This window comes from Molothrus aeneus, chromosome 7, assembly GCF_037042795.1.
Source record: "Molothrus aeneus isolate 106 chromosome 7, BPBGC_Maene_1.0, whole genome shotgun sequence".
Taxonomy (NCBI): domain Eukaryota; kingdom Metazoa; phylum Chordata; class Aves; order Passeriformes; family Icteridae; genus Molothrus; species Molothrus aeneus.
The window spans coordinates 19,345,711-19,370,462 of NC_089652.1; the positions used below are offsets into that span (position 1 = coordinate 19,345,711).

The 24,752-nt window shown below is 36.7% G+C and overlaps 1 protein-coding gene across 4 annotated transcripts in view; it reads right to left on the reverse strand.

Annotated features, from left to right (window-relative positions):
* The window catches only part of UBR3 (ubiquitin protein ligase E3 component n-recognin 3), a 97,747-nt gene that overhangs the window by 16,813 nt on the left and 56,182 nt on the right, over window positions 1–24,752 (reverse strand). For 2 of the 4 annotated variants that reach the window (XM_066553266.1, XM_066553264.1), the window contains 7 exons: window positions 24,561–24,694; window positions 22,879–22,989; window positions 21,130–21,330; window positions 20,207–20,343; window positions 14,628–14,713; window positions 7,144–7,249; window positions 124–224 (listed from right to left, as the gene is read on the reverse strand). In XM_066553266.1, coding sequence (XP_066409363.1) covers window positions 124–224; window positions 7,144–7,249; window positions 14,628–14,713; window positions 20,207–20,343; window positions 21,130–21,330; window positions 22,879–22,989; window positions 24,561–24,694 — 876 coding nt within the window. Of the gene's footprint in view, window positions 1–123; window positions 225–7,143; window positions 7,250–14,627; window positions 14,714–20,206; window positions 20,344–21,117; window positions 21,331–22,878; window positions 22,990–24,560; window positions 24,695–24,752 lie in introns of all 4 variants that reach the window. The other 2 variants (XM_066553265.1, XM_066553263.1) reach the window with 1 other exon arrangement.

Here is a 24,752-nt window from a genome sequence, read left to right on the forward strand (position 1 = left end):
GATAAGGCAGAAACATTATTTTAGAATACAGAGTAGATCAGCTATGATTTACCATCCTGCAAACCATCATGAAAGCAGCCTCATCTACATAATAATTTAAATATACATATTTTTGTAACATACCTCTGTGCAATGGCTGAGGCATGGTTAAAATCTGGATAAGTAAAAGGGATGAGACATCTCTGTAAAGCACAGGAACTTCTGGCAGTTCTTCACTTACCAGCCTGGAAATAAAACCAAAAGAAAATCACTCCTGATACTATAAACCCATGTTCTTACTTTATTTTGTATTTATTTGAAATAGTATTACATTTGATATCAAGCATACAGATGCCTAACACCCGACAATTTGCTAGGTGATCTCAATTTTAAAACGGATCTCAATTCAAAAATTTAATGTTACTCATATAATAAAGGAAATTACCATTTGGGTACCTGATTGTGTTGAAATGTTTTAAAACATTCAAAACTGCCTGAACTCCTTATGTCTATGTAGAGAGTCAAGGAATATTCAAACAGTTGAACTGGTTTCCAAAGCATGGCATTTCACACATATACATGTAACCAGGCTGTAACAATAAGGAATCCTCAAAATACATTTAAAGTTACAGGGAATGCTCCTATTGCAAAACAGAGACCTTAGAAAAGCTACTGCTTTCCTTCACGTCAAGAAATGAAGGCTCAAGCAGCCATGACAGGTGGGATTATGCAATCTTACACACAGTCTTTATTAAACTCCCTGGATGTCTAGAAGGAAGCAAATAAGCACAGAGATAATACAAACTGTTCAACTATCCAGATTTACTGATGTAACATCATCTTGTTTTCCTACACTAAAAACAAAAAATGCTTGCAGATAGGATAGTTTCTAGCTTTGTGTAGCAATATTCAACAAAATTCCAACCAACAGTATTCTTCAGATCAAATGGCCAAAAAAAAAATCAAATGGTGAAAAATCATTCTTGCCAGTTTTAACTGATATGGGGCGTGATGGAGATCTCAAGCAGGAGCAGCTTGAGATAAAATATGATACACACCCTCCCCAACACACACAGGTGCAAAGAGCTGGGTGTGTTCTTACTGCCCCTGGCAAGCAGTGGTGCTGCTGATCTGCACTGCAGGAGTCACACTGGGAACTCCTGGCCCCAGTGACCCTGAATCTCCCAGGCAAAGCAGTCCTCTGCCAATGGCCAGCAGTGCTGCAGAGGAACCAGTGAGCTCCTGCACTCTATGGGCTGCAGAAGGCTGCCCACGTGAGGTGGTATGTGGATGCATGCGTGGGATCTTTAGTGTCCTCTAGCAGCTTTGGGGATTCAACCAGTTCATCATCTCTGAGGCCCATAAACATTATCCTGCTTTTGAAAAAAGACTACATAATTAGTGATTTCCTGAAAAATTCAGGCATCTCTCTACAGAAGGCACTTCCAGGAGTCATCTGATATGAACTTTAACACTCAGAAGCAGTCATACAAGAGGAGGATTAAAAGAACACTCATGGTCACATGGCTGACTGATCTTGTAAAATGAAGGGAGACAAAACATGGCCTTACTGGTCCTTTTGAATTAATGAACCCAGACAGCTAGAATAAACACCATCTATAACCTTTTTGCTATAATCAATCATTTAATAAAATTGTTTCAAACTACTGTAATATACATATATATATATTAAAAAATATATATAAAACCCCAAATATTCTAAAAATCAGTATATTGAATTCTAAAGATAAGGGGGGCAAAAATTTCTATCACACTGCTAAGCTTCATTTTCAAAATTATACAGGCCATGAAGACACTCATTTCACTATGTCTCTCTAATTCTACTTTTACGTACAGCTAGTTCTACTCTCTGTGATCTACAACACTGGATTTTAAAATAACCCTCGTTGTGTAATGACTTTTAAACCATGGACATCCTTTAAATTAAATTACTTCTCATTTTTAATTATTAATTTATATATACTTGGGAAAAATTTAATTTGGAATAGTATAAAAAAACCTGACTCCTTCTGGTCACATTTAGCTGAACACTTCTTTCTGACAGAGGGATCAATATTGTTTAATAGTTATGTAACAACTAGGTCAAATACCAGTTCTGTCCAAATTATTATATACATATATATATATATACACACATCAACAGAATACCATAATTGATTGGCTTCAACATCACACACAAAGGAACTCATTTGCACGTGCAGGACCAACTGAATTACTTTCCTAATTTATTCAGTTCATAAGAATTGAGAAGCAAAGCTACATTAAATGTCAGGGGTTTCGATAAGCTGCTTTTGCTTACATCAAGTACTGCAGCACATGAAGCACTTAAAAATTGCTCTGTCATTTGTTAAGAGCCTCAGAAACTTCTACATTATGAAAATGGAACTGAAATTACAAAATGTGTTTAGAAACGTGTTTTATGGAAATTGTGCATTCTGTTAATCCCTAATGCATATATGCAAGCTTGATAAATCTGACTACAAAAACTTGTGCTACAGAAGCACTTAATAAAAAGAAAGCAAGTACAACAGCAAATAGGACCAAAGTGATACAATATGATTCAAATGTGTAACAGCTGTATGCTGAAGCAATTTTTTAAAGGGAGTTGGTGGTGAAAATAAACTATCCAGTGCAAAATGAACACGTCCTAAAATGAAAAATGCAAACCTCAGCTTTCCCTATGGAAATGACCTCTCCTCCAGCCCAAGGTAATTGGGCTGCACCTCTCTGTGCCAAACCCAGGGCTGCCTGTCACCTGACAGCTGAGAAACTCTGCCTCTGTATTCTGGATCCTTCTCCTGGAGAGCTGTTATGCAGGAGTCATTTCTTTGGGAATGGATACAGAGAAATGGGAAATTCTGTTGTACTCTGAAATAAGCAGCATTTTGCTGATGGTGGTTCCTTATATTTATGCTCCCCATTCCCTATTCTCTCAACCAGAGACACTTAAAAGTTTTTGGTTGACGCTAACTCCAACTAATTATAAAGGTCGAAATTCAGTAAGTCAAAGCTCTGAGCCTCACACCTCTTTCTGACACAGAAAATTTGAGACACGGGGATATAGGTACACCTAAACTAAAGCTTCATCAACTAGGGCAAACTTATATTTTCTCCACAATTTGCAGGATAAGAAGCAAAGCACACAAATCCCAGATGGCAGAGAGGTCAAACTAATACACAGCTTCTGATATTCACTGCAAGAAAGCAGAACCCTACTATTTATTCTGGCTGCACCTTAGGATATAATCACAATTTCATATTTGCTCTCCGTTGTGTCACAGCAGATTTTACAGCAGGTCAGTTTCTCATTATACATTCACTGACAGTACTAACACTGGGCATCTCCTGTTCTCTTTTACCACGCTGCCCCCAGCAGTCTCTTGGCACCCGTTCCCAAACTCATCCAATTTAAGCTTTTTAAAACATGGATTTGTTGCTTGACTTTGTTCATGCAGCCCGCCCAAGTAACATCAGCACAGCCAAAGAAGATGGTGAGCTGTAGTGCAGGGGAAGGAAGAAACAGCCAAGAGCAAATACTCCAAAGCTGGCACTACTGTGAAAACCTAGGTACTGCATCATCTGTCCTGAGAGCCAGCTGTTCCAGGCAGGATTTCTGCTGTATGGAACACAGACTTAAGTCCTACTGCAGCACATGTATGTATAGACCACCACCCACATAACCCTTAACTAAACCCTGCTATTCCACCATTCCTACTCTCTCTGTCTCAGAGTATCTTCACAAAAACTGTGGGCTTTTCGCCCATTTCACAACAGTTTCTGTGATGGAGATGTGACTTAAGAGGTTCCTACACACAGCTGCTCAGTCCTATCCCTGAGTTGCAGTTTGTTGCCCCAGTATGACGCCATAAACAGTCTCTGAAGTGACCTAGCTTAGAATGAAACATCAGTGAAACACTGCAGAAAAAATAACCCAGCATTTCAGTTTATCATGCAGTTCCTCCCCCCAAGTGGTTCTACTGCAAAGATCCTTAATGTTTTATCAATCCATTCTTTGCTGATATATTCTGTCTGTCAAAATAGACACAAAAATTCAGCCTTCGTAGAGATTTAAATTTTTAAAAACATGTATAATCCTTTCATCTCATGTTTGTTGTTCCTGAAACTGTGCCTGTTTGGACTAGTCCATTAAATTCACATCTGGGTTTAGTAATTATTGCCTCCAGCTGCTCCTTGCCTGCCCCCTGCCAGAAGCTATTATTCCCCCTTTGCACCACAATAATTGTTTATTTGATCACTATTGAAACCAGATCTGCCCCAGAAGAACAATTTGCTTAAGTACAGCCTGTGGGACCAAGCGTACATTGAATTTTGCAACATAAACTGCACAGGAGAAATAATCTACTAGACCATTCACAGTTCACCAGACTCAGCTTCTTCCTTTCCCCCCCCCCCCCTTATCTTCCAAACAGCTCACATTGTTTAGGCCCTTTTTGATAGGCTATCTTCTTGCTCATGATTTCCTTATTTCTACTTAACCTTGCTTGTGGCCACTTGAGCTTCTCCCTATCTTTCCTTTCAGTTGCCATTTTCAGCTACAAGGAAATCTAAATACAATTGTAGAAGACACTGGGCAAAACTGGTGGTTTTGGGAAGTGAAGGAATTCTGAGAGACTCTTTACAAGGTACTTTGATCAGTTCTCCCAGACACAGGAAATCTAAGGCATTATTTATGAAGAATGGCAGCTGAATTGTAGAAAACGGAGATAAGAATTGTGGGTTCTACATCTGAGTAGTTCTATTTGTAAATATTTATGTATATTTAAAGAAAATAGCTACAATTAAAGGAGAATGAGAATACAATGTAATGGGGACTTGTTTTCCACAGATTTTTGCTTGTGAGTGGGTTTTTTTTCTTTCCATTTTAAAAATTATCCTTTTAAATAAATGAAGATTAAACTAGCTTCTCTGGAAAACTGCTTTCAAATCAAATAATAATTTAAAGTGAAAATTAAATAGAAAAAGATGGCATATTGGTTTGATGATATTTTTCTTCTGTGACTTCCCTAAAGTTAAATTGTTTGGAATCACAGTAATACAGTCAGAAAATATAGAACTTTTTCCCTCACTGACATTTTTTTCTATAAGTCTTTGCTTGAAGTCTCATGTGCAGGTCAGGCTGATGTTTTAGGAGACTTGGTTAACTTCAAAGCAGCAGAATACCATTCACATCTAAAATCTGCAATGATTATTTCTCCACCATTCTCTTAAGCTTTTTCAGTTTTCAGCAGTGTGTCACCTTCTAACTGCTCTGAGTACCCTTCCCTGTACCTGAAAAAATCTGCTATTCTCAGAAGGATGTGTGACTCTAAGAAGTGTGCAATCAGATCATGCACACCAATCCTAAGAACGCCATCTTCAAGTCAAACTACCACTTCAAATTTCTGCAGTATAATTACAGATACTCATTTTATGCTCCAATTCATACATGAAAAACACGTCCTCAAATTGCCTCCTTTGTAGAGTTCTGGTGCCTGCAGACTAAGGAAGGAAAAACATTCCAAGAGTGAGCAAAATTATTCCAGCCCAAAAGCATCTGTGCCTCTCACCAGTAAATTATTTCATGGCAAAATGGATGCTGTTTCAGTTGTAGCTTCCTACAAACCATTTAGGACTTTGTGCCAAACCAGTATCATCAAGTCTACCATGAAATATTGAAAACCAGTGCAGAAGACACAAGAACTGCTCAAATGCATTCCCAGCATGCAAACCCTTCTGCAAAGCAAGGCATTACAGACCTGCAGTAACATTAAATTCTAAGTGATTCAAAATATTCAAAATATTGCCCAGTGAAATCTAACATACTACCCTTTAGCCTTGACATGACCAATGCATGGTGAATCCCATCAGCTCTGCAGGCTCCCTCTATTAACAGCTGCTTCCAAAGCCAGCAAGCTCCTCAAATGCCAAAATGAGAAGTGCATGATCTGTCTCACAGCCATTCTGGCCACATGATCTTAATCCTGCTGCTTATAACTCAGCCAACCATACACCAAATTTATTAACATCATCCCACTACTCAATCTAGGTCAGGGTTCAATCAGAATCACATGAAAACAGACCCTCAAAGCAGTTTGAATGCATGCTGAACAGGTTTTCAGGTTATAAATGCTTGATGCTTTCTTCTGCTAATAGTTTATAAATTACTCTCTTAATACAGTTTAATTACTCCAGTAACCTAATGTTCATTGCAAAAAGAAGCCTGGGTCCAAGAGAAAAATAAAATCTTAAACTAGAAATGAGAACAATTGTTTTAATAGTCCTCCCCACTTTGCAGTTAGGGTTGTGGCATATCACAATTCTAGATCAGTTTTTGAAATTGCATTATGTTTTCCACCTCAGGCTCCCAGAAGCACCGACAAACACACAGCTGGAGAGGCACTAAAAGGACAGTCTTTTGACATAACTGCAAGCTACAAAATGTAGAGCTTAGGATGAGGAAGATGCTTAAGGTGCTAAGAGAAAAAATATGTACTGTTTTCCTCTTACGAGGAAAAATCATGATCTGGTTTTAGGCAAGAAACCTTTCTCCTCATCATCAAGGTAGAATCTGAAAAGTGATGGGTCTTAAGTCAAGTAAGGAGATGAGTCCTTGCAGAACAAAGTACATGGTTTAATTTATTATGTTGTTAATCCTTGTACAGCTGTGTATGTAAGGTGCATCTTTTAAAAGCAAACTCAGATCAGTAACTTGCTTAAAAATAATAAGCTTGATGAAATTTTTTAGCCTAAAATATAATTATTTCTCACATATATTAGACCTATTTACAGGTATTAATCATTATTCAACTTTCCATAAGCTACCAGCTTATCTCAATGTAAATTTTGTTGAGCATCCATATCAAGAACAGCAGCACCCTATCCACTTACCCAATACTGTTTAATTTGCATGTGCTTAAGCCTGCAAGAGGTGCATTTAAACTTTAGCTCAAAACTGGTCAGATTTTTGTGTAAAATAAATCTGAAAATATATTTTACAAATTCATACATACAATTTTTAGATGTTAAGACTCCACCAGCATACCTCACAGAGAATTTAAATTAAGACAAAGTTACCCAAAGTCCCTCTGTAAGGATGTTTCTTTCACCAGGCAAAACTGATACAGGGTAAATTAAAATACTTGCTCTGAGTTTTTCTCCTGCGAGGGCTGGGTTAGTTTCCTCCAGGGATTGTATGCAGAGTCTATACTGTAGAGGCGCATGTGCATGGCCAGCACGTGGAACAGCTGATCTGAAAGGGGAAGAAGACACATTGCTGAGTATTATATACAGTGACATGAATTTTTTACATTAAATTGCCATTGTGTATTTTAGGAGATTCTGAGAAGCCTGTCACGTCATTCCAAATAAGCTGGTACCCTAACAAGCATATTTTTATTAAGGATTGATTTATTTTTTAAAAAGAGATTTGAAGAGAAGTAAGATTTCAATAGAAGGCAGTGAACACATGCAGATATACAGAAAAATGTTTCAGAGAAAGGCTGTTTAGAAAGCTTTGACCAGATCTCAGTTGTTTTGGTGCTCCATGTTCTTAATTACAGGCCCTTTTAAAAAATCCTGTTTCATATGCTGTTATATTGCCAAGGTTCTGTGCTCACTACATTTGCCTCTCCAGTTTATGCTAGAAGCAGTGATTTCTTAAACAATTATTTTTAACAGAGACTGATATACTTTTGATTTATTTACTTTTGGCTTCCAATCCTCTCTCTCACTGTTAGGTTCTGAGCACCACATATTTGAAATTTAATCTGAAATTGCTACAAGTCCTGGCCTACAGCAGGATCACTTCGGTTCTTCATCTTTAAAAGGTTTATTATTCTTTCTGCCTTCATATGGTTATTTTGTAGGTAACTTCTGGACAAAAAAATCCTCAAACCAACAAAAGTCTGATTACACATCAATGACACTAACAGTCTTTATAATGTCACAGATTTGTCTGTACCACCTGCAGGCAGAGTTTGCTGATATTCATAATTTCAAAACCTCTATACTTCAACTGTATCAAAAATATAATTTGCAAAACACTTGTAGAATTTTTCAGACAGAGGATGCATAAATACTCATGGTGATTTACTGCAGTATTTTATATTAAAATGCACATTTTATATTTATCTATGAATCATACAATCACACAAAGACAACATCTAACCCTTCCTTCCATTAAGCCACCCAAGAAGGCAAGCACCATTTAGGTAAAGAGCATTTTCAGAAAATGCTCTTTAATATAATATATAAAGCAATAAAAAGCAATAAAAAGCACAGAATGGTTTGAGTTGGAAGGGACCTTTAAAGGTCATCTAGTCAAAGCGTCCTGCAATGAGCAGGGATATCTTCAACTAGATCAGGGACTATTCGGGATTCAGACTTCACTTTTTCAATGAATCTTTTTTTATCTTCATAGGTTTATACTGAAATAATTAAAGTATCATTTCCCACAGTTTTGCTTACTTTTTTCTTCCTGTCACACTCTATCTTGCTATTTGGTGTCATGCTTTTGTCCTGTTCAGTTTTCTAGGACCCTGCTTTCTTTCTCCCTTTCATTTTAACTTTTTCCCTTGGTATCCTGACATCATCTTTCCTCTCCACCCCTTATTCTATCAATTGATCCCTTTGCATATTTCTCTCTAAATCTCTCTACATCTCTTTAAAACCCACTTGCTCAACCTACACACTTACAGGTCCTCTCTTTCAAGTAGAAATAGCAGCTATTAATTTATTTTCCATAAATAGACAATTACTCAGAGGTACGCAATGGCCAAAAGAGTCGCATGATGCAATCAGCTGACTGCCAGAGCCTGAGGGCTGTAATTAGCTCCTGGGGTTTGTAAAATAATTGGAGCTGTGGATGGCATTGGAATTGATAGCTGCCACCTGCTTTCTGAATAAAAACAGTCAATGAGGACAAAATAAGTCATCTTTTCTCCTGGCAAGAGATTCTTAGCAAAACACTGCTTTGCTGATAAAGTTGAAAATATAAAATCTGAAAATATACTTGTATTCTATCAAAATAATAAAAAAAACCCTCAAGCATGGTTTTATTTGGAATGAAACCCATGAAAATATCCATGCCTTTTCACTAAAATGAAGGCTTTTTTCTCCCTCAACTATTCCTTGCTTTAAACAGAAACAGACAACTACGCAAAATGTAAAAAACAAAAAAAAATTTGAAAATTGTTCAGGGTAATTAATTCATCCCCTATTCCTTTAACAGCTACTCTCCAGAGCTTTTACTAATATGAAATTAAGCAGGCAAGCATCAAATTCTAGCCCTGGAGAATGTATTAGTGATCTCCACGTGTGAGAATGGAGACACGTAGCGGGAGTGCCGGGATGTGCCCAGGAAAGCGCCGCTCTCAGCCCGGGAAGGCACAGGCAGCACATGGGGCTGCCATGGAGGCCGCACAAGCGAGCGAGCGGCTGCTCTCAGCCCGGCCCCGCAGCAGCTCCGGCCGAGACACACACCGAGCTTCCTTTCTGCTTTACACTACAGCCACTCCCATTGCTTTACTTACCACTTACTGTGACTACCAACTACTGGAGAAAGCCAAGGGAAACACCAGAGCATTGGGAAGCAAGAACTGGCAACTCGATTGAGCACCAAGTGCTTGGTGCTGCAGCCACATCCTTATGCCTGAGTGTCTGGCACAAACCTGCCTTGAGCCAGAGGAATAGTCCAGGGCTTTTCCTGAGTATTTGTGGAGTGCATAATTCCAAAACATAAGCATAAAAATACTGAATGTCCTCCCATTTACTTATAGCCTACTTGGAACCTTTAAAATACATGTAAGGACAGTTTTTAAAAAAGTACCAGCAAAACATTACTGTGACAATGGCCCACAAACATCAGTCGTGGCTAGTGAAGAGTGGGAAGGGAGGCCATAACCTCACCAGGTATCCCAAAGCCCTCTGGCCCTCACAGTCCATCGTCCAGCCAATTCTCTCCAGGAGAGCCCACCCTTGTAAGGGGCAGGACCTGGTTGCAGCTTGGAGTCACTAAAAGATCATTCTTATCCAATTTTTGTAGGAAGAATATTAATTTCAGAAAGCGCAGCAGCAACAAAATTTGAAAAAAATTTGAATATGATCCTCCTCTTCTAATAACCTTGTAATATTTGAGGCAGGCTGCATCCAGGTAATTTGAATAAATATAAAAATCACACTATTTGGATGCACAATATAACTCATTGCTGCAAGTCATCAGGGGCTTGGGAGAGTTCTAAAATTTAGACATTTGAGTGAGCAAGATTACTACTGTTTTAAAACATGATCATAGACTCAAGTATTGTCTACACTGATGCACTGCTGTTTATGTCTTTGTTTTCACAGAATACATGTAAAGCTTAAACAACACTTCATAGAATCATCTGGATTAGCAGTTAGAACTAGCTTTCAGTCCTATTAGCATTCCTTAATCCATTTCTAAAAATAATGAAAATAACTATTGTTATTTTGTTATTGTCACTGCTGTTCTTGGTAGATTTACTTTTTGGAGTTAATCTATTGTGAGAGGGGAGCAATAAACTCAGTTGGAATCTGTACTTTCAAAAGAGCAGCTCAATGGATAGGACACTGTCTTTGCACTGAGAGTGAAGCTGTACAAGGAAGCATTGTAATACTGCTCCTCTCACAAGCCCCAAAGATAATGGGTATTTTGTCTATATACCCACACTGCACCAGCACTTGCAGCTGCATTCTTTACTGTTTTTAATAATAAAGCAGACTCACTTTACAAACGTTGACAAAGGTCTTGAAAATATTCTGCTGTGTTACAATGCAAAAAGCAGAATTCCACAAAGGCAGTTTCACAGCCCTTTTCAGTTTTAGTGTGATATGCACAGCACAAAAGAAAACTAAATTCAAGACATAAAAAGACAACAATTTGATAGATGAATGGTAGAAATTCTAAAAATGCTGTGCTCAATTGACAAAAATTAGCTATTCAGGAAGTTCCATTCAGATTTAAGTTTTGGTCTCGTAATCTTGGTTTGATCTTTGCTGAGCTGATCCCAAATTTCCGTGTAAGTTTTGCTGCCTTTTTTCCTACGTGTTTTTTTTCTGGTCTCTTGACTGGTAAACTCAAATTACCAGAGTTCAAATCAGATGATGTTTTCTAATTCCACAATGTAGAGCAATGTGCTGTCATAATGAAAACAAACAAAGGAATGAGCTGCCTTTGCCTTGCTTGTAACAGTCTAGATAATGTGTTTATACCCCCTCTCTTTATTTTAGGACATAGACTGCTGTCATGGAATTTTCTGTCTTGATCCAGATATTCCCTTTTTACATTCCCTAAATTAGTATTCATATTTGCAATGTGAAAACATCACAAAGTGACACAGCAGTTCACTGCAGGTGGAATTGAAAACATCATTGTCTCAACTGTGAAGATCTTACCAGACCAGGGATTCTTCCACTTCTTCTCCCATAGTTTCCTGGGACTATCAAGAAGAATGTAGATTACAACTAAAACCAGTTGATACAACCAGATGGGACTTGATTGTCAGTAAGGAGACTGAGAAATATTTTTCTCCTGGTAGAGATTTACATAGTCCACTTAGCAACAGCAGCTGCAAAGACCTGTTGACAACATCTTCCCATTCATCACTGATCCAGTAGACTTGAATCAGTAAAAAACCATGAAGGTCAGCAAAAGCCTATTAAGGCATTAAGACTGGATAGTCTTTACAAAATCTCTTACATCTCCACTAAGTCTTAATTGCTGATGAAGCAGCTATTGACCTCTATACCAAACTCACCAGTGTATGAAATCAACTTTAGCAACAGAATTCTAACAGTACTATCCTTGCTTCTCCCACACTACATATTAGTGGCATATCAAGTGTTTTAGAAAATACTTAAGATCATCTGCTGGTGACAAAAACTGCTTTTTCCAAGTTAGCACGAATGGGCACCAAGGAACTGCAGACTGACAGCTCCTACCTGAAAAAAAACTCCAAACCAAGCAAACAAATCCAAAAACCCAAATCCTGCAACACCAAAAAGCCCAATCAATGACAGAAACCTGCTGTAGCAAGACGTTCCTAAAAACTTATTTCAATCTCTTTGTTTTTAGTGGCTGCAGAGAGCTGCATAGGACTCTTTGCAACCATAGCTACATCAACAACTATACGAAAGAGACAGCTGGAACTCAATCTTGCAAATCAGAGTCAGGTTTTTCTCCCAACAGGAAATACTAAGTGGCTCCAAGTGTCACTGTTCATAATGATAAAATGGAGACAGCTGTTACTTTAAACATGGTTGAAAACTTTGATAAAGAAGAATCATGAAGAGAAACAATGAGTTTCTATGCTCACAAAAACACTAAAAGCAGTGATAAAACTGCTGTGCTTACACCACAATCAAGATAAGGGCTTCAAATGAATGAGAAGAAGAAAACCAAAACAAACCAACCAAAACAACTCCCACAAAGCAGTACTGTTTCTCAATGTTTAGAGCCATTCCAGAAGTTACAAAGGTGCTAGATATCCTATTTAAGAAGAATTAAACAACTCTTAAATAATTTTTTGATGTCCAGTTGTAAATAATGTCCTTTCCAATTAATGCAGTTGATGGTGCAATGCCAGACTGCTATTTGTGGGATAAGGAGCTCATTTACAGAGAAACTGCAGCTAGAGAACAAGAGGATAAAATATTTAATCTTGACCCAAAACCCTAATCCTATCCTTCTCACAAAGGGGAAAAAGGAAAAAAAAAACCAAAACAAAAAAAAGAGACTAGACAGACAGAATGAAAAATACTATTTCAAAGTTAAAAAAGGAAGATTATAAATTCATTAATATGTAACTTTAAAATGTTGTGGAACTGCTCATCAACTAGTGCAAGATTACCAGAGTACGAATAGCAAAGAAAAACATCTACGTAAGTTAAAGAGAGGCACAGAATCAGAGAATGCTTAAGGTTGGAATGGACCTTAAAGATCACCTAGTCCCCACCCAGACCCTGCCATATTCCATTAGACAGGTTACTCAAGGCCTTATATAAAAACTGTACAGAGAAATCACAGTTATTCAGCCTTAATGCTGTGCTGTGACCCTGTTCTGTAAATATGGAACAATGAAGACAAACAGGTCCGTTACACTTTAAAACAGAGAAATAAGACTTGTACAGTTGTTATATATCATAATTTTCCCTAAACTCATGAGAATTTGCAAGGCCATAGACTTTAAAACTGTAATGTGTTCCTTCAAATAGGACTTGATTTTTAAGTAAAAAATAATAGGATACTATTTGGATTTTTGGTTGCACACACATAGAAAACTTTAAGCCTTAAAATGGCACTTTTGCAGGCAAATTTTCTTTACCATTCTTCTCACACACACTTGGTCAGCGATACTAAGAGCTACATTAATCATTCTTAATTTTACTTCCCAAGAGTAGCTGCCCTCATGGTACAATCTATTTAAACAGCTCTTGACCTATTTGTTCCCACCATCTTCCCTGATGTTTGCTGCTGTAACAGCTCACCTGGGACAATATATTCCATTTCCCACAATATCTAATCACCAAACTTCACAGTTGTTACGAGACTACCACAGAGTGGTATCTGCAGAACCCTGGCTGACTAAATTTGCACACAGTGATCTAGAGATGTTCTTTTTAACACGTGCACTTTTCAGGTACTTTGGTCAGCTGAGAAAGGGGGAGAATGATGGTGGGGAAAGACAATGTGCAGTACAATACAGGTTAAAACGACTTTTTAAATTAACAACACACAAATGAAATTAGTTGGGCAGTAGCAGAAGACTTTTGTCCTAGAGGGAATGTGGACAGCATAATGACAACCTGGTGAGATTTCTTGGGTGGCTCGTCACCTCAAAGATGAGGAATGCATCCCCCAGAAATTGTGTACAAAAGACAGAGATGGGCCTAAGCTTTCTTTTTTCCTACCAAATCTGCTGCTATTGCTACATAAGCTTGACTTAAATAAGCATTAGTAGCAGTATTCTGGCAGGCTTTCCAGTTTTTCCTGACAAAAGAAAATGTCCACTTGTAACTGTTAATATTCCAATAAAAGATTAAAATATTTTCTTTTAAGAAAAAAACACTTCTGGCAGCAAGAAATTGCTTTATTTGACAATAACTGAAGATTTTAGAACAACAAAATTTGAAAGTTTCTAGGAAAGAAAATTTGAAATACTTTGTGGAAGCACTAGACAAAGACATGGGATGTTGTAGCTGCATATTTCTAAGTATGACACCAAGTCATGAGCTATATTAGCATTCAGAAAACAAACTTCTCTCCTATTGCTAGCAACAACCAGGGTGAAACAAAGCTTTCCTGCTTCACCCTTAATATACTTCTAGTGTTACTCACAAAAATGCAGTTATTAAAAAATATTACATGCATAGTATGACAATTGATTTCTAGATAATTGTACTCACAAGACATGAACAGCTCTAATGAAGAATTTGTGCAAATTATTTTTCAGATTTCTCTAACAGAAACAAAAAATCAAAGACTCCGTATGGCAGAAAAAAATGGTTTTAGAAGGAAAAAGTTGACGTAATTTAGAAAATACCAGAAAAAACCAGACATCTTTAGTCAATATTCTAATAATTTATACTGCATTTAATAACATGAAACTTACTTAAACATGATCTTTTCCCAGCTGTGCTTGCACCTCCTGAACACAAATTTCCTCCTCGGTGGACCAGCTCAAGTTCCAAGTTTGTTCTGTAAGAAAAACATTACAGTATTGAATGGAACAACATTATTCAAGCTTCTACAGACACAAATGAATCATGACAAACTCCCAGAATACACTAAATAAAATAATACTGTGAACTAATCTTCAGTGTGAAACACTGCCAAAATACAGCTCAGAACAAAACAAACTTTATTAAGATATTGTTATATATGCTTTTAAGTACTATATTAACACAGTACTATATTGAGTTGTGAGAGGAGAATTAAAAAGTGTTAATTCTCTGTCTTTCTTCTGTATGCACACACAGCATAATAAGGGAATTTAGGTGCAAATCTGGAAAGACAATATACAGACTGGCTAACTTTCAGTCAATCATATATATCTAAAAAGCGTTCTCTCCATTGGCAAAGCTTTTGTTTCACTTCAGACAATCAGAGAGTACAATGGATATGGCATCAACTAAATATGAATACAGTCTAAATTATAATTAAAGCACTGCCCTTTATAGATAAGTTAGTTAATAAAAGCCTTGGAGGTTAATTCTGAATGAAATGCTATTCACTGCAGCTCATTAGTATGAACCAGTAGTTGTGTCACTGAATCTCTGCATGCCACACTGATGCTTTCTTTCTCAGTATTACTGTAATCTGATACTTAGGCACCAATTGTTTAGGCCAAATTTGATAATTTTGTTTAATTTTGGAATTGGATGTTTCATTGCTGCATCTTGTACTGTCAAGATTTGTAACAAACACTTTATGTTATATTCTCTGAGAGCCTGTTTTAGTAAGTCAACATACATTTTAAAAATTAGAAGGAATATAATTCTATTATTCTGAAGTGTTGTTTTGCTGATTCAATCCAAACTGCCAATCTCTTTCTATACATATTTTGTCCTTTAATGAGAAATGAAACAATTTTAGGTTTGATATAATGTGACTGATTCCATATTAAAATCTATTCTAGAATTTTAGGCACATAACATATCCAAGCTAAGAACACCCCTCCCCTGCCATTTAAGAAGAAACTAGAGGATTTTTACTCAAAACAAATTATTTTCAAGAATTTCAGCTTCATCAACTTGAAAGAATAATACACTTTGATATGCAGTGTTTGTTAAGATATTTTCCTATGTTTTTAAAATAGCAACATTTTTGAATATTCCTATCCCTAAGTTTGCAGCTTATGCCATCCATTTCTGAAGGAATGCTTTAATCCTCTCTACTCAGAAAAGGCAATTTAACATTGATAATGTGCCTGCTCAGAGCTCCATCTGGTTGCTGCTGATAAGGGCATCTGTGTGACAGGGGAATTTTCCACTCTTCAGGCGATTTGCAGTGCTCACTGAACTTCTGAAAATCTACCAGCAAGGAAGCAGGGACAGGGATTTCATATTAGTGGACAAAATAGCAGCTGTAGATCAGCATGTGCTGGTTCATCATGGGAATATGAAGGAAATCAGGATGTTTTATTTCTACGAACATTCTGATAACTAATTTGTAGAACAAAATCAATGACAGTCTTCCATTAAAATGAGGATAATTAAGATTTAAATCAAAAGACTACCTGAATGTTTAAGAACAATTTTCTAGATCTACAATTTTAAATTTTCCTTTCACCAAAGCATATGTACCATTTCACAAAAAAAACCTCAGGAACCATTCTGAAAAGTACCTCTTGCTGTGACATATGAGGTGTCATATAGTACTTTTTACTATAGGGAATGTAAGGAAAGTTATTTCTGTAATCACATACTCTGTTCACATATACAATACCAACTCTCACCTCCCACACTTCTTCATTGTCCCCAGCTCCTCAAAAGCAGCACCCTATAGCTCAGCTTTCTTGGAAATGTAAGTATTAACCTTTTCCTTCAATATGTCTCTTTGAAAACATATCTATAACTTGGCATAAAAATGTAGACAAAGCATCTTCTGTGAAAATGAACACTTATCCTTCAGAAAATATCCTACATCAGTTACAGACCTCAATAATTTTTGAAGGAGACCAGTGTATCTCCTCCCTAATTTGAGCTCCCTTCTGCCTTGAAGATCCCCTGCCCTTTACTGAAGAAAAGTAATGAAGAAAAACTGGAGGCATCTGATAGGAGTGTGGAACACAGAGTGGTCTCTGAAAGAATCCTTTGCTATCTCAGAATCCTCAACATAAAGGAAAGAGAATGAGAAAGAAAATCTATATAAGTGTCTTCTTTTCCTATCTAGAAATCTCAGTGTCATTCATTGCAGCAAAACATTTTGTAGGACACTGCCTTTATCCTCCTCCCTCACAGAAAAAACCCTGAGAGAATGGATTTCTCTCAGCTGTCCTGACTCCTGATTAACAGCAGACCTACTTCATCCCTTCCTGGGGGCTTTTGTTAAAGGAACGTACTGGGGGTGGGAAGGGTGATTTCACATTTCTGGGAATTCATACAAGACAGAGTAGAGGGAAGTAAAAATGCCACATCCTTTCCAGAAAGGGAAGATATTTGGATGGACTCGCTCTTCCTATTGGGACTATCATTTTTCTCACTTCAATTTACAAACACAACACATACAAGGAAAAACCCCAGATACTGAGACACAGACTCAGAAGGAAAGAACACATGGCTCTTACATTTGTCTATACATAGCTGACAGAAAAGCCAAAAGGTTTGTTTGCACAGCCAACAAAAGCATGAAACCTACTGCTGTGCAATACATAAACAGTCCTCCAAGATATCACCACAAATGACAGTCTTCAATGCTTTGAATGTGGAGCTATTAAAATTAAAGCTAGGCACACGTGATTTGGGAATGACACCTACACTCATCTCATAAATGTCAGCAAAGACAAGGAGAAATGCATGAAAAGGGTCCAAATCTAACAAGATTATGACTCTTGGAAAAGCAGGAGGTAGCCAAGGAGTTGCTGTTCCAGCTGTGCATGCAAATCAGGATGCCAGACCCAGAATGCCTCTTTTGCTAGGAAAGCAGGCAGCAGCTAGCCCTCTCACAAGGTGGTAAAGAGTTCTTTTGTAATTTTTTTCTCTGCTACCAGTGACATATACCTGGGTAAGCAAAAATGAAGAAAAGTAGGTTCCTTTTTTCCTGAAGAAGAAAGAATAACCTGCAGCAACTGGCTACGTATTGTTTCACATTCTCATTCCAGCATGCAGTAATCCACTGCAAAGCTGGCATTCAGCTGTAAACCAGCACCTTTCAGGACAGGAGATGATGTCATTTTCTGACTGAAAATGGAACATGACTTAAAAGAAGTCATGTTCTTACATGAACACTCTTATAAGAAGATTAAGAGTGTTTAATTCACATGGAAATATATGGAGTTAATCAAAATATCATTGTATTCAAATGCTCATCTAAGCAAGGGTTAAATACCAGGAAAAACTGTGAAACAGCTGTAGATGGTCTGACCAAAAACAATTAAATGCTTCCGAACACCTGGAGCTAGAGATGCTCAAAGGGTACTGGTTGGTAAGGAACACAAGGGTATCATCACCTCAAGAAAAACTCTGGATGGAAATAAGGAAGAAATAGGTAGAATGACAGAAATAATTTACAGAAAGTAAAACTACTTCAGTATGTAATTTTAATTGTGGATAGTCCGTTTTTGATTACTTAAAAGTAAACACATAATAAAATCATACAAAGCAAACTCTTCCAGTTTGGAACATGATGTACAGATTTATTTTCATAAATACAAACTGTAAAGTTATATTAACATGTCTATTTAAAAGTTTAATTTTTTAACCCTGTAGTTCTTATGCAATTATCAAGTAGTAGAAGAATGTAAATCTGGATTGCTGCACTGAAAAGCAAGAGAAGTTAACCACCTTGAAGCTGATCTGCCAGGCTCCCTCATAAGTGATCTTATGAGTTACAGTAACAATACAGAAGGCTGGATCCAACACCTGAAATTCCTCCAATATGCATAAATGGAAAATTGGTGACACAAGTCTAACCCTAACAGGAAGAGGTCACAAGGAGTACAAGTGACATATCCTAATCCTAGTGGTCAACCAAGAGTTCTCTCTCCAGCAGTGCAAGCAGCAAAGAAATGTGGCTCTGGTTTGAGGTATTTTTAACTCTTTGAATGAAAACAAATCCTGAGCTCTCTGTGTAAATATAAAAGTAATACAGAGATACATTTAAAATATGTTTAGCTAGCATTTTAAAAGTTATTATGACATTGCACCCAGGAAGGTATTTTAACACCTTTTTTATCTTAAATGGCATGTCAAGTTATGGTTATAAGTAATCATACTTTGATATGTGAAATAATAGTTTTGAGTCCTTTGTATTTTTGGAAGGGTATTTAATTGTATTGATCAAACACGTAATTGCTAACATCCCAATATTACTTATCCTTGTCGAGCATATACCACTTAAAAATATAGAATAATCCTTTAACTTGCTATGTATAGAATGTCATAGCTCTTCTGCATCAGTTAAAATACTCTGAAAGAATACAGATAGTATTTCTTTTAACAGAAGAATATAATGATCTGAGTTGGAGGAGAATTCTAGAGATTAGAGGGTGTAACCTCTGGTGAAAAGCAGAACCTTACAGAGTCCTGCTAAGTGGAACCTCAGAGTCCTGCTGAGCCAAGGCTTGAATATTTCCCCTGTTTATGTACTAAAGACACTCAGCAATGAGAGTTTATGAAACTGCAATAAAAAAACGCTACTCAATGGCATCACTTCTATGCTTGCAGTTTCTCTGCAGTCAGCACCTTCCCTGCAGGCCTCACTAAGCCAGAGTTTAGAAAATTATTTGCTTAGTGAGTATATCAAGTTCTTATGGGAAAACCTGGTATTACAGTAACTGAATAGATTAACCATTCAGACTACCTTAACATGAATGGTAGAGAAGGAGGGGCTGGTTTTCTTGGAGAGCGGATGTGACACTGACAGCTCTAAAACTACAATCAAACATCACCAAAAAAACACTGCCGGTTTTGACAGTTTTTTAGGAGTCTAAAGACTATATGAAGAGAAATTCCTGGTTACTGATGTAATAAAAAAGCTCCTTCTGTGATCTTCTTTTAAGTAAATAAAACTAATGTGTGACAGAGAGATAAAAAGCACCTTGTGATTTAAAAAACTAGAAATATGGCAGTGATACAGAAAAAAAATCTCATTCTGTAAAAGACAGATAAAGTAGATTTGACAATTTGGGAAATGAAAGCCAAACAAGAAATGCAACATAAAATTTTGATTTATGGAAAGCAAAACCTTGAATTAAGAAGAAAACTAAATAAGCATACGACAGTGTTCTCTGGGTTTTGTGCCACTGCTACATATAGTAAAAATGAACTGAGAGACACATGTTTTCATCTTGCATAATGCCTGTATATGAAAATCAGAAAATGCAACCTTGATGTACTGAGTATGCAAAAAGTCCTTTTTGGAGAGGATGAAATATTTTTACATGCTTTTTTTTAAAAGAAGACAGGTATCTAGTGACTAATATCATTAGTGAGAAATACAGAAGAAAAAATATAAAGGAAACATACCCACCTGGCTACAGAATACATAAACAGGAAATCATTGTCAGGTGATCCAGGAGTCTTACTATAATCTGTATACTTCTTCTGTGTGGTACTTTTTATATCTTTCATTACAGATTCCATTTCTTTACTGAGATTGGTCTCAGACTATGAACAAAGACACAAAAGAAGATTAGTTAATTTTACCTGAAGAAATGCAGTAGCTGATTATAAAGCGTAGCGCTTTCATATTTGTAAAACACATTTGCAGGTTATGAAAAAATGCATTCACAGAACTGTCAGGATATTTTGGATAGTTATTTTGATTTGTTCTGAATATGAAAACATAACTGGTTTTTCCATCTCCTAAGTTTAAGAATCTCAGTGCTTGTGCTATTTTAAAGTATACTTGCACTGTACAGGTACACGAAAACACAAAGCATCTCCATTGAGACTTGAAGGTAACAAAATTTAATATAATTTATTCTGTCATTCAGAGGACCTCATGAAGCTTTGTAAAACATGAGCATCTGCAAATTGCTCTTTCTGTAAAATGAATAATCCATACCTTATAAAGTTCTTAAGAGGCATAGTTTAAATAGCTTCCAGTTATGAGACTATTGGTGTTTTTTCATTGCACGAGAATTACAAATATATTTTATATTACTTTGTTCTATGTAAATTACTATGGAGAAAACTGAAAATGTACCCAATAAAAAAATTATATTAATCACATTTTGTCACAGCTTTCAACTGTTTATTTTTCATAGGTAACACAGCAAATGCTCTGAGTTTCTTGATAAGAAAACAATGGTATATTGCCTTCAATATCAGAAGAAAACGAACTTTCCGAGGTTGCCAGGATTCTAAGAGATCACAAATGCAATATAATGTAAAAAACTGAAAGGTAGAGGCAAATTAACAAGGATCTTTCTGCCTTACACTGATGCTTACTGGGAAAGTTCCCAGCTGTTCTTGAAGCTCTTCCACCTCTTGCACAAGATCTTGCAAACACTTGTTACTGTGACTTTGCCAAACGCTTCTTTCCATGTTGTTTCCAGGATAACAAGGAAGAACGCTGTTGGCAAACTGCCTACACAGGGGACAGGTAAATTCTCCTTTGTCCACTGAAAAACCCTGGAGAACTTGGTCATTCTAAAAGGAAATAAAAGAGATGGAGATGAAATTTGTGAATGATTATTGGTTTTTTAGCTTGATATTGTAGGTGTATACTGAACAAAACTAAGTCTAAGACCTAAAACTGTAAAGAAAGAATAATTAGAATAGTTACCCATTTTACTGACAAAGGTATTAGCTACTAGAGACTGTCTTACAATCCTCCAACTCAATTTTCCTGATTTTTAAGCACTCTCCATTGTCAACAATATCCCCATAATAAAGTAGAAAGTCTTAAATGGAGTATTTCCAAAATCTCAAGTGTGTTGTCTCTTTCTGACAATTCCCATGAAGTTCTAGAGATTAGATGGCCTAACCTCCAAGTACAGACTCCAAGTAGAGGCTGAAAAAAGCCTAATCAAGTAGCCATTGGCAGGCAGCATGAAAAGAACCCTGATTATTTCTTGTATCACATGAAGGATGAAAGAATGGGCACAGAAATACACATTTGGAAAGTGAGGATGTGTCCTCAGTACTCTTGTAAACAGGCAAGAAACCTTGCTTCAGCTTCATGAATTGCCTCTGTGGCTTCCCATGTTGATATCTAACTGTATTATGTAAAAATAAATGTTTTATCCAGATGAACACAGCTCTATATAAATTGTTTCAGTCCAAAAAATGGTAGTAAATAGTCAAAATTATTATGCACTCATCTATGTACTAGTAAAACATGCTAGGAGCAGAAGTTCACTTAAATAATCTAGAATCTTCAAGAATACAATTACATGAAGTAACAGTTTGATTCAAGTTTAATAGAGAATCCACCAAAAAATGACTTCAGAATTTATATGGTGCAAAAAATCTTCTTTTCCAAAATTCTGTAAAGTGAGACTCTATCATGAAAGTCTAGATTTTGCTGCTGTATTCTTTATAAAATAACATAAAAATCACATATTTATCTTGATGATGCAATTACTGCTGCAAGCAAATTTAAATGAATATGGAAAAGAATTCATCATGGGATCCAAGTTGGCACACCTTCTAGTTTCTTTAGAGGTTAAGTTTCACACAGTAGGAGCAATGCTGATACTAAAAATACAAAGAGTTGCTCACAGCTTTTTTTCAAAATGAAATCAACAAAAATTACAAAAAAAATCCTAAACCAGAAAAACAAACTAACAAAAACCACAAACACCCTCCTCCACCAACCATCCCCCTCCCTCAAACAAACAAAACCCCACCAAAAGATCCACCAAACCCAAAACCTGAAGAAATATCCTGTAAAGTCATCTTGAACGAAAATGCTGGTTCATATGAAACCAGGAGTCATCATTTAGTCTTTATTTTTTTGTGCTGGTTAATTTTGCATGAGATTTCTTCTGATATATCAGAATAACAGAAAACAAAGTACTTTTGTTAATAATGTCAAGATGCAGTAAGAGACTAAGTTCCTGAAACACAATGAAACTATTCTGTACAGGCATACAAAACATGGGATTGAATTGATTTGAACAGCATAAATCCAAGTGATTTCAGTAAAAGCAGTTCAGATCCAAATAAACAGCTATGAGCCTCAGCTTTACTTACCCGTAACGATTCCATGTAAGATTTGTGACAATCTATGTGTAAAGTGTGACCACAGGTTTGTACATAAACACCTCCTTCCCAGCCTATTGACACTGCTTGTAGGCAGGAACTCTAAATCAAAGCAACAACAGGAAGAGAAAACAACAACTATAATATACAAAGCTATAAAAGTATTTATTAAAACATCAAGATTTACAAGATAGACAAATTTCTATTTGCATGCTACCTAATTAAAGAGATCCTGAGGAAATAAAGAAAAAAGAATTTATAAAAAGTGTTTATTTATGCTGACTGACATGGCAGCTCTTATGCTATTCTTTCCAATAGTAAAACTTCTGCAGTTCTTGTCAGTATGCCAACATGTAAAAATAAAGCTCCACTTCAGCACTACTTCAATGCTTTTTATCACTTCAGCAGGAAAAAATACTAATTAACTGATACACTAACCCAGTATCATCAATGTCAAAAGAAGAAAAGCATGTCCACAAACTCTTTCTCAGCTAAAAAATAGTTTGTTAAAAAATAATTTTTTGCTTAGGTCTTTCAGAATTTCACTTTCTAGCAAGAAAATGCATATTTTCCTTAGAATGAGATGCTTTCTGAAAAAATGACCAATTCTTAGGACTGTATCAAAACAATTAAGAATTTTACTCTACATTAATCTACATAAACGAGCTTGGCTGCATTTGGCAAATTTTAATTATCTGTGGATGTCATTATGAAAAAGCTAGCAACTATGTTAGAATAAAAATTGCCTGTTTTTCCACTTTAAAGACAATCTTCAAGCTTCTAAAGGCTCATTATTTAGTTAGATACACTGAAAAGCTGGCATCTCACCTAGGACTAATCTATAGAAGCTAATTTAGGATCAAAGGTTCCATATTATTCTCCCTGAAAATGATTTCTCAGAACAGTTGTGTATTATCTTACATAGCTCTTTTAGGCACTAGCAAGGGAAGTCACAGGCAGCCCTTCTGCTAAGGTCTACAATTGAGTATGTCCTGCTAAGCAACAAGAATTGGTTCTCAAAATTAAAAGGGAAAAGCTGTAACTTGGCTTTGTGAAGTGCTGTAAAACTGTTTGGAACAGCTAACAGAACTGCAAAGCAGACATCTACTATCAATAAATGTAAAATTGAACTTCAGATATTGTGCAGAGTTGAGGATTCAGTAGAAGAGGATGCATTCTACAGGTTTCTCCTTCCCATCAACTCATACTCCCCTTCTCTGTAGTGCTCAGAAACCTGTTACAGATTACAACAAATCTTTCCACTTACTCTGCACTTCCAAAGTACTTTTACCTAATTAAGAGCAATTCCTTGACTGGGTTTTCTGAATGGCTACAAGAGAACTGGTGTTTGCTTAGACAGTGAACACAAATTTCACTTGTGTGGTCACACGGGAGAGTGAAATACCTTCTTCTAGAGAGTATCTGTGTGGATGTTTAATGACTGTATAGCTCTATATATACTAGATGCCTATTGCCAAAATATAATGGAAGAAAGCCAGAAACTATTTAAAAATAAGGAGCCTATCAAATGTAAACACTTCAGAATGACTGCAACATGAAAAAGCATTTGCTAAATGTAGACATGAAACTAGGAGAGCTCTAAGCTGCAATTTCATTCTCTTTTTACATCCAACTGTTGTTAGGTGCTAGCCTAGTTGCCATGCAATGCTTACGTCTTTGAAGTAGCGCTGCAGCGTTGTGAGCCTGACGTCGTGCAGCGCTGCACAGGTGTCCCAGGGATAGATCTGCTCCTCTTCGGTCGTGGGGAGCCTCCTTGGCTCCGTGCTATTGCGGCACTGCCCCAGCACTGCCACAGGAGAGGGAACACACAGTGCCATGGGTAACAACAGGCTGAACAACTCAGA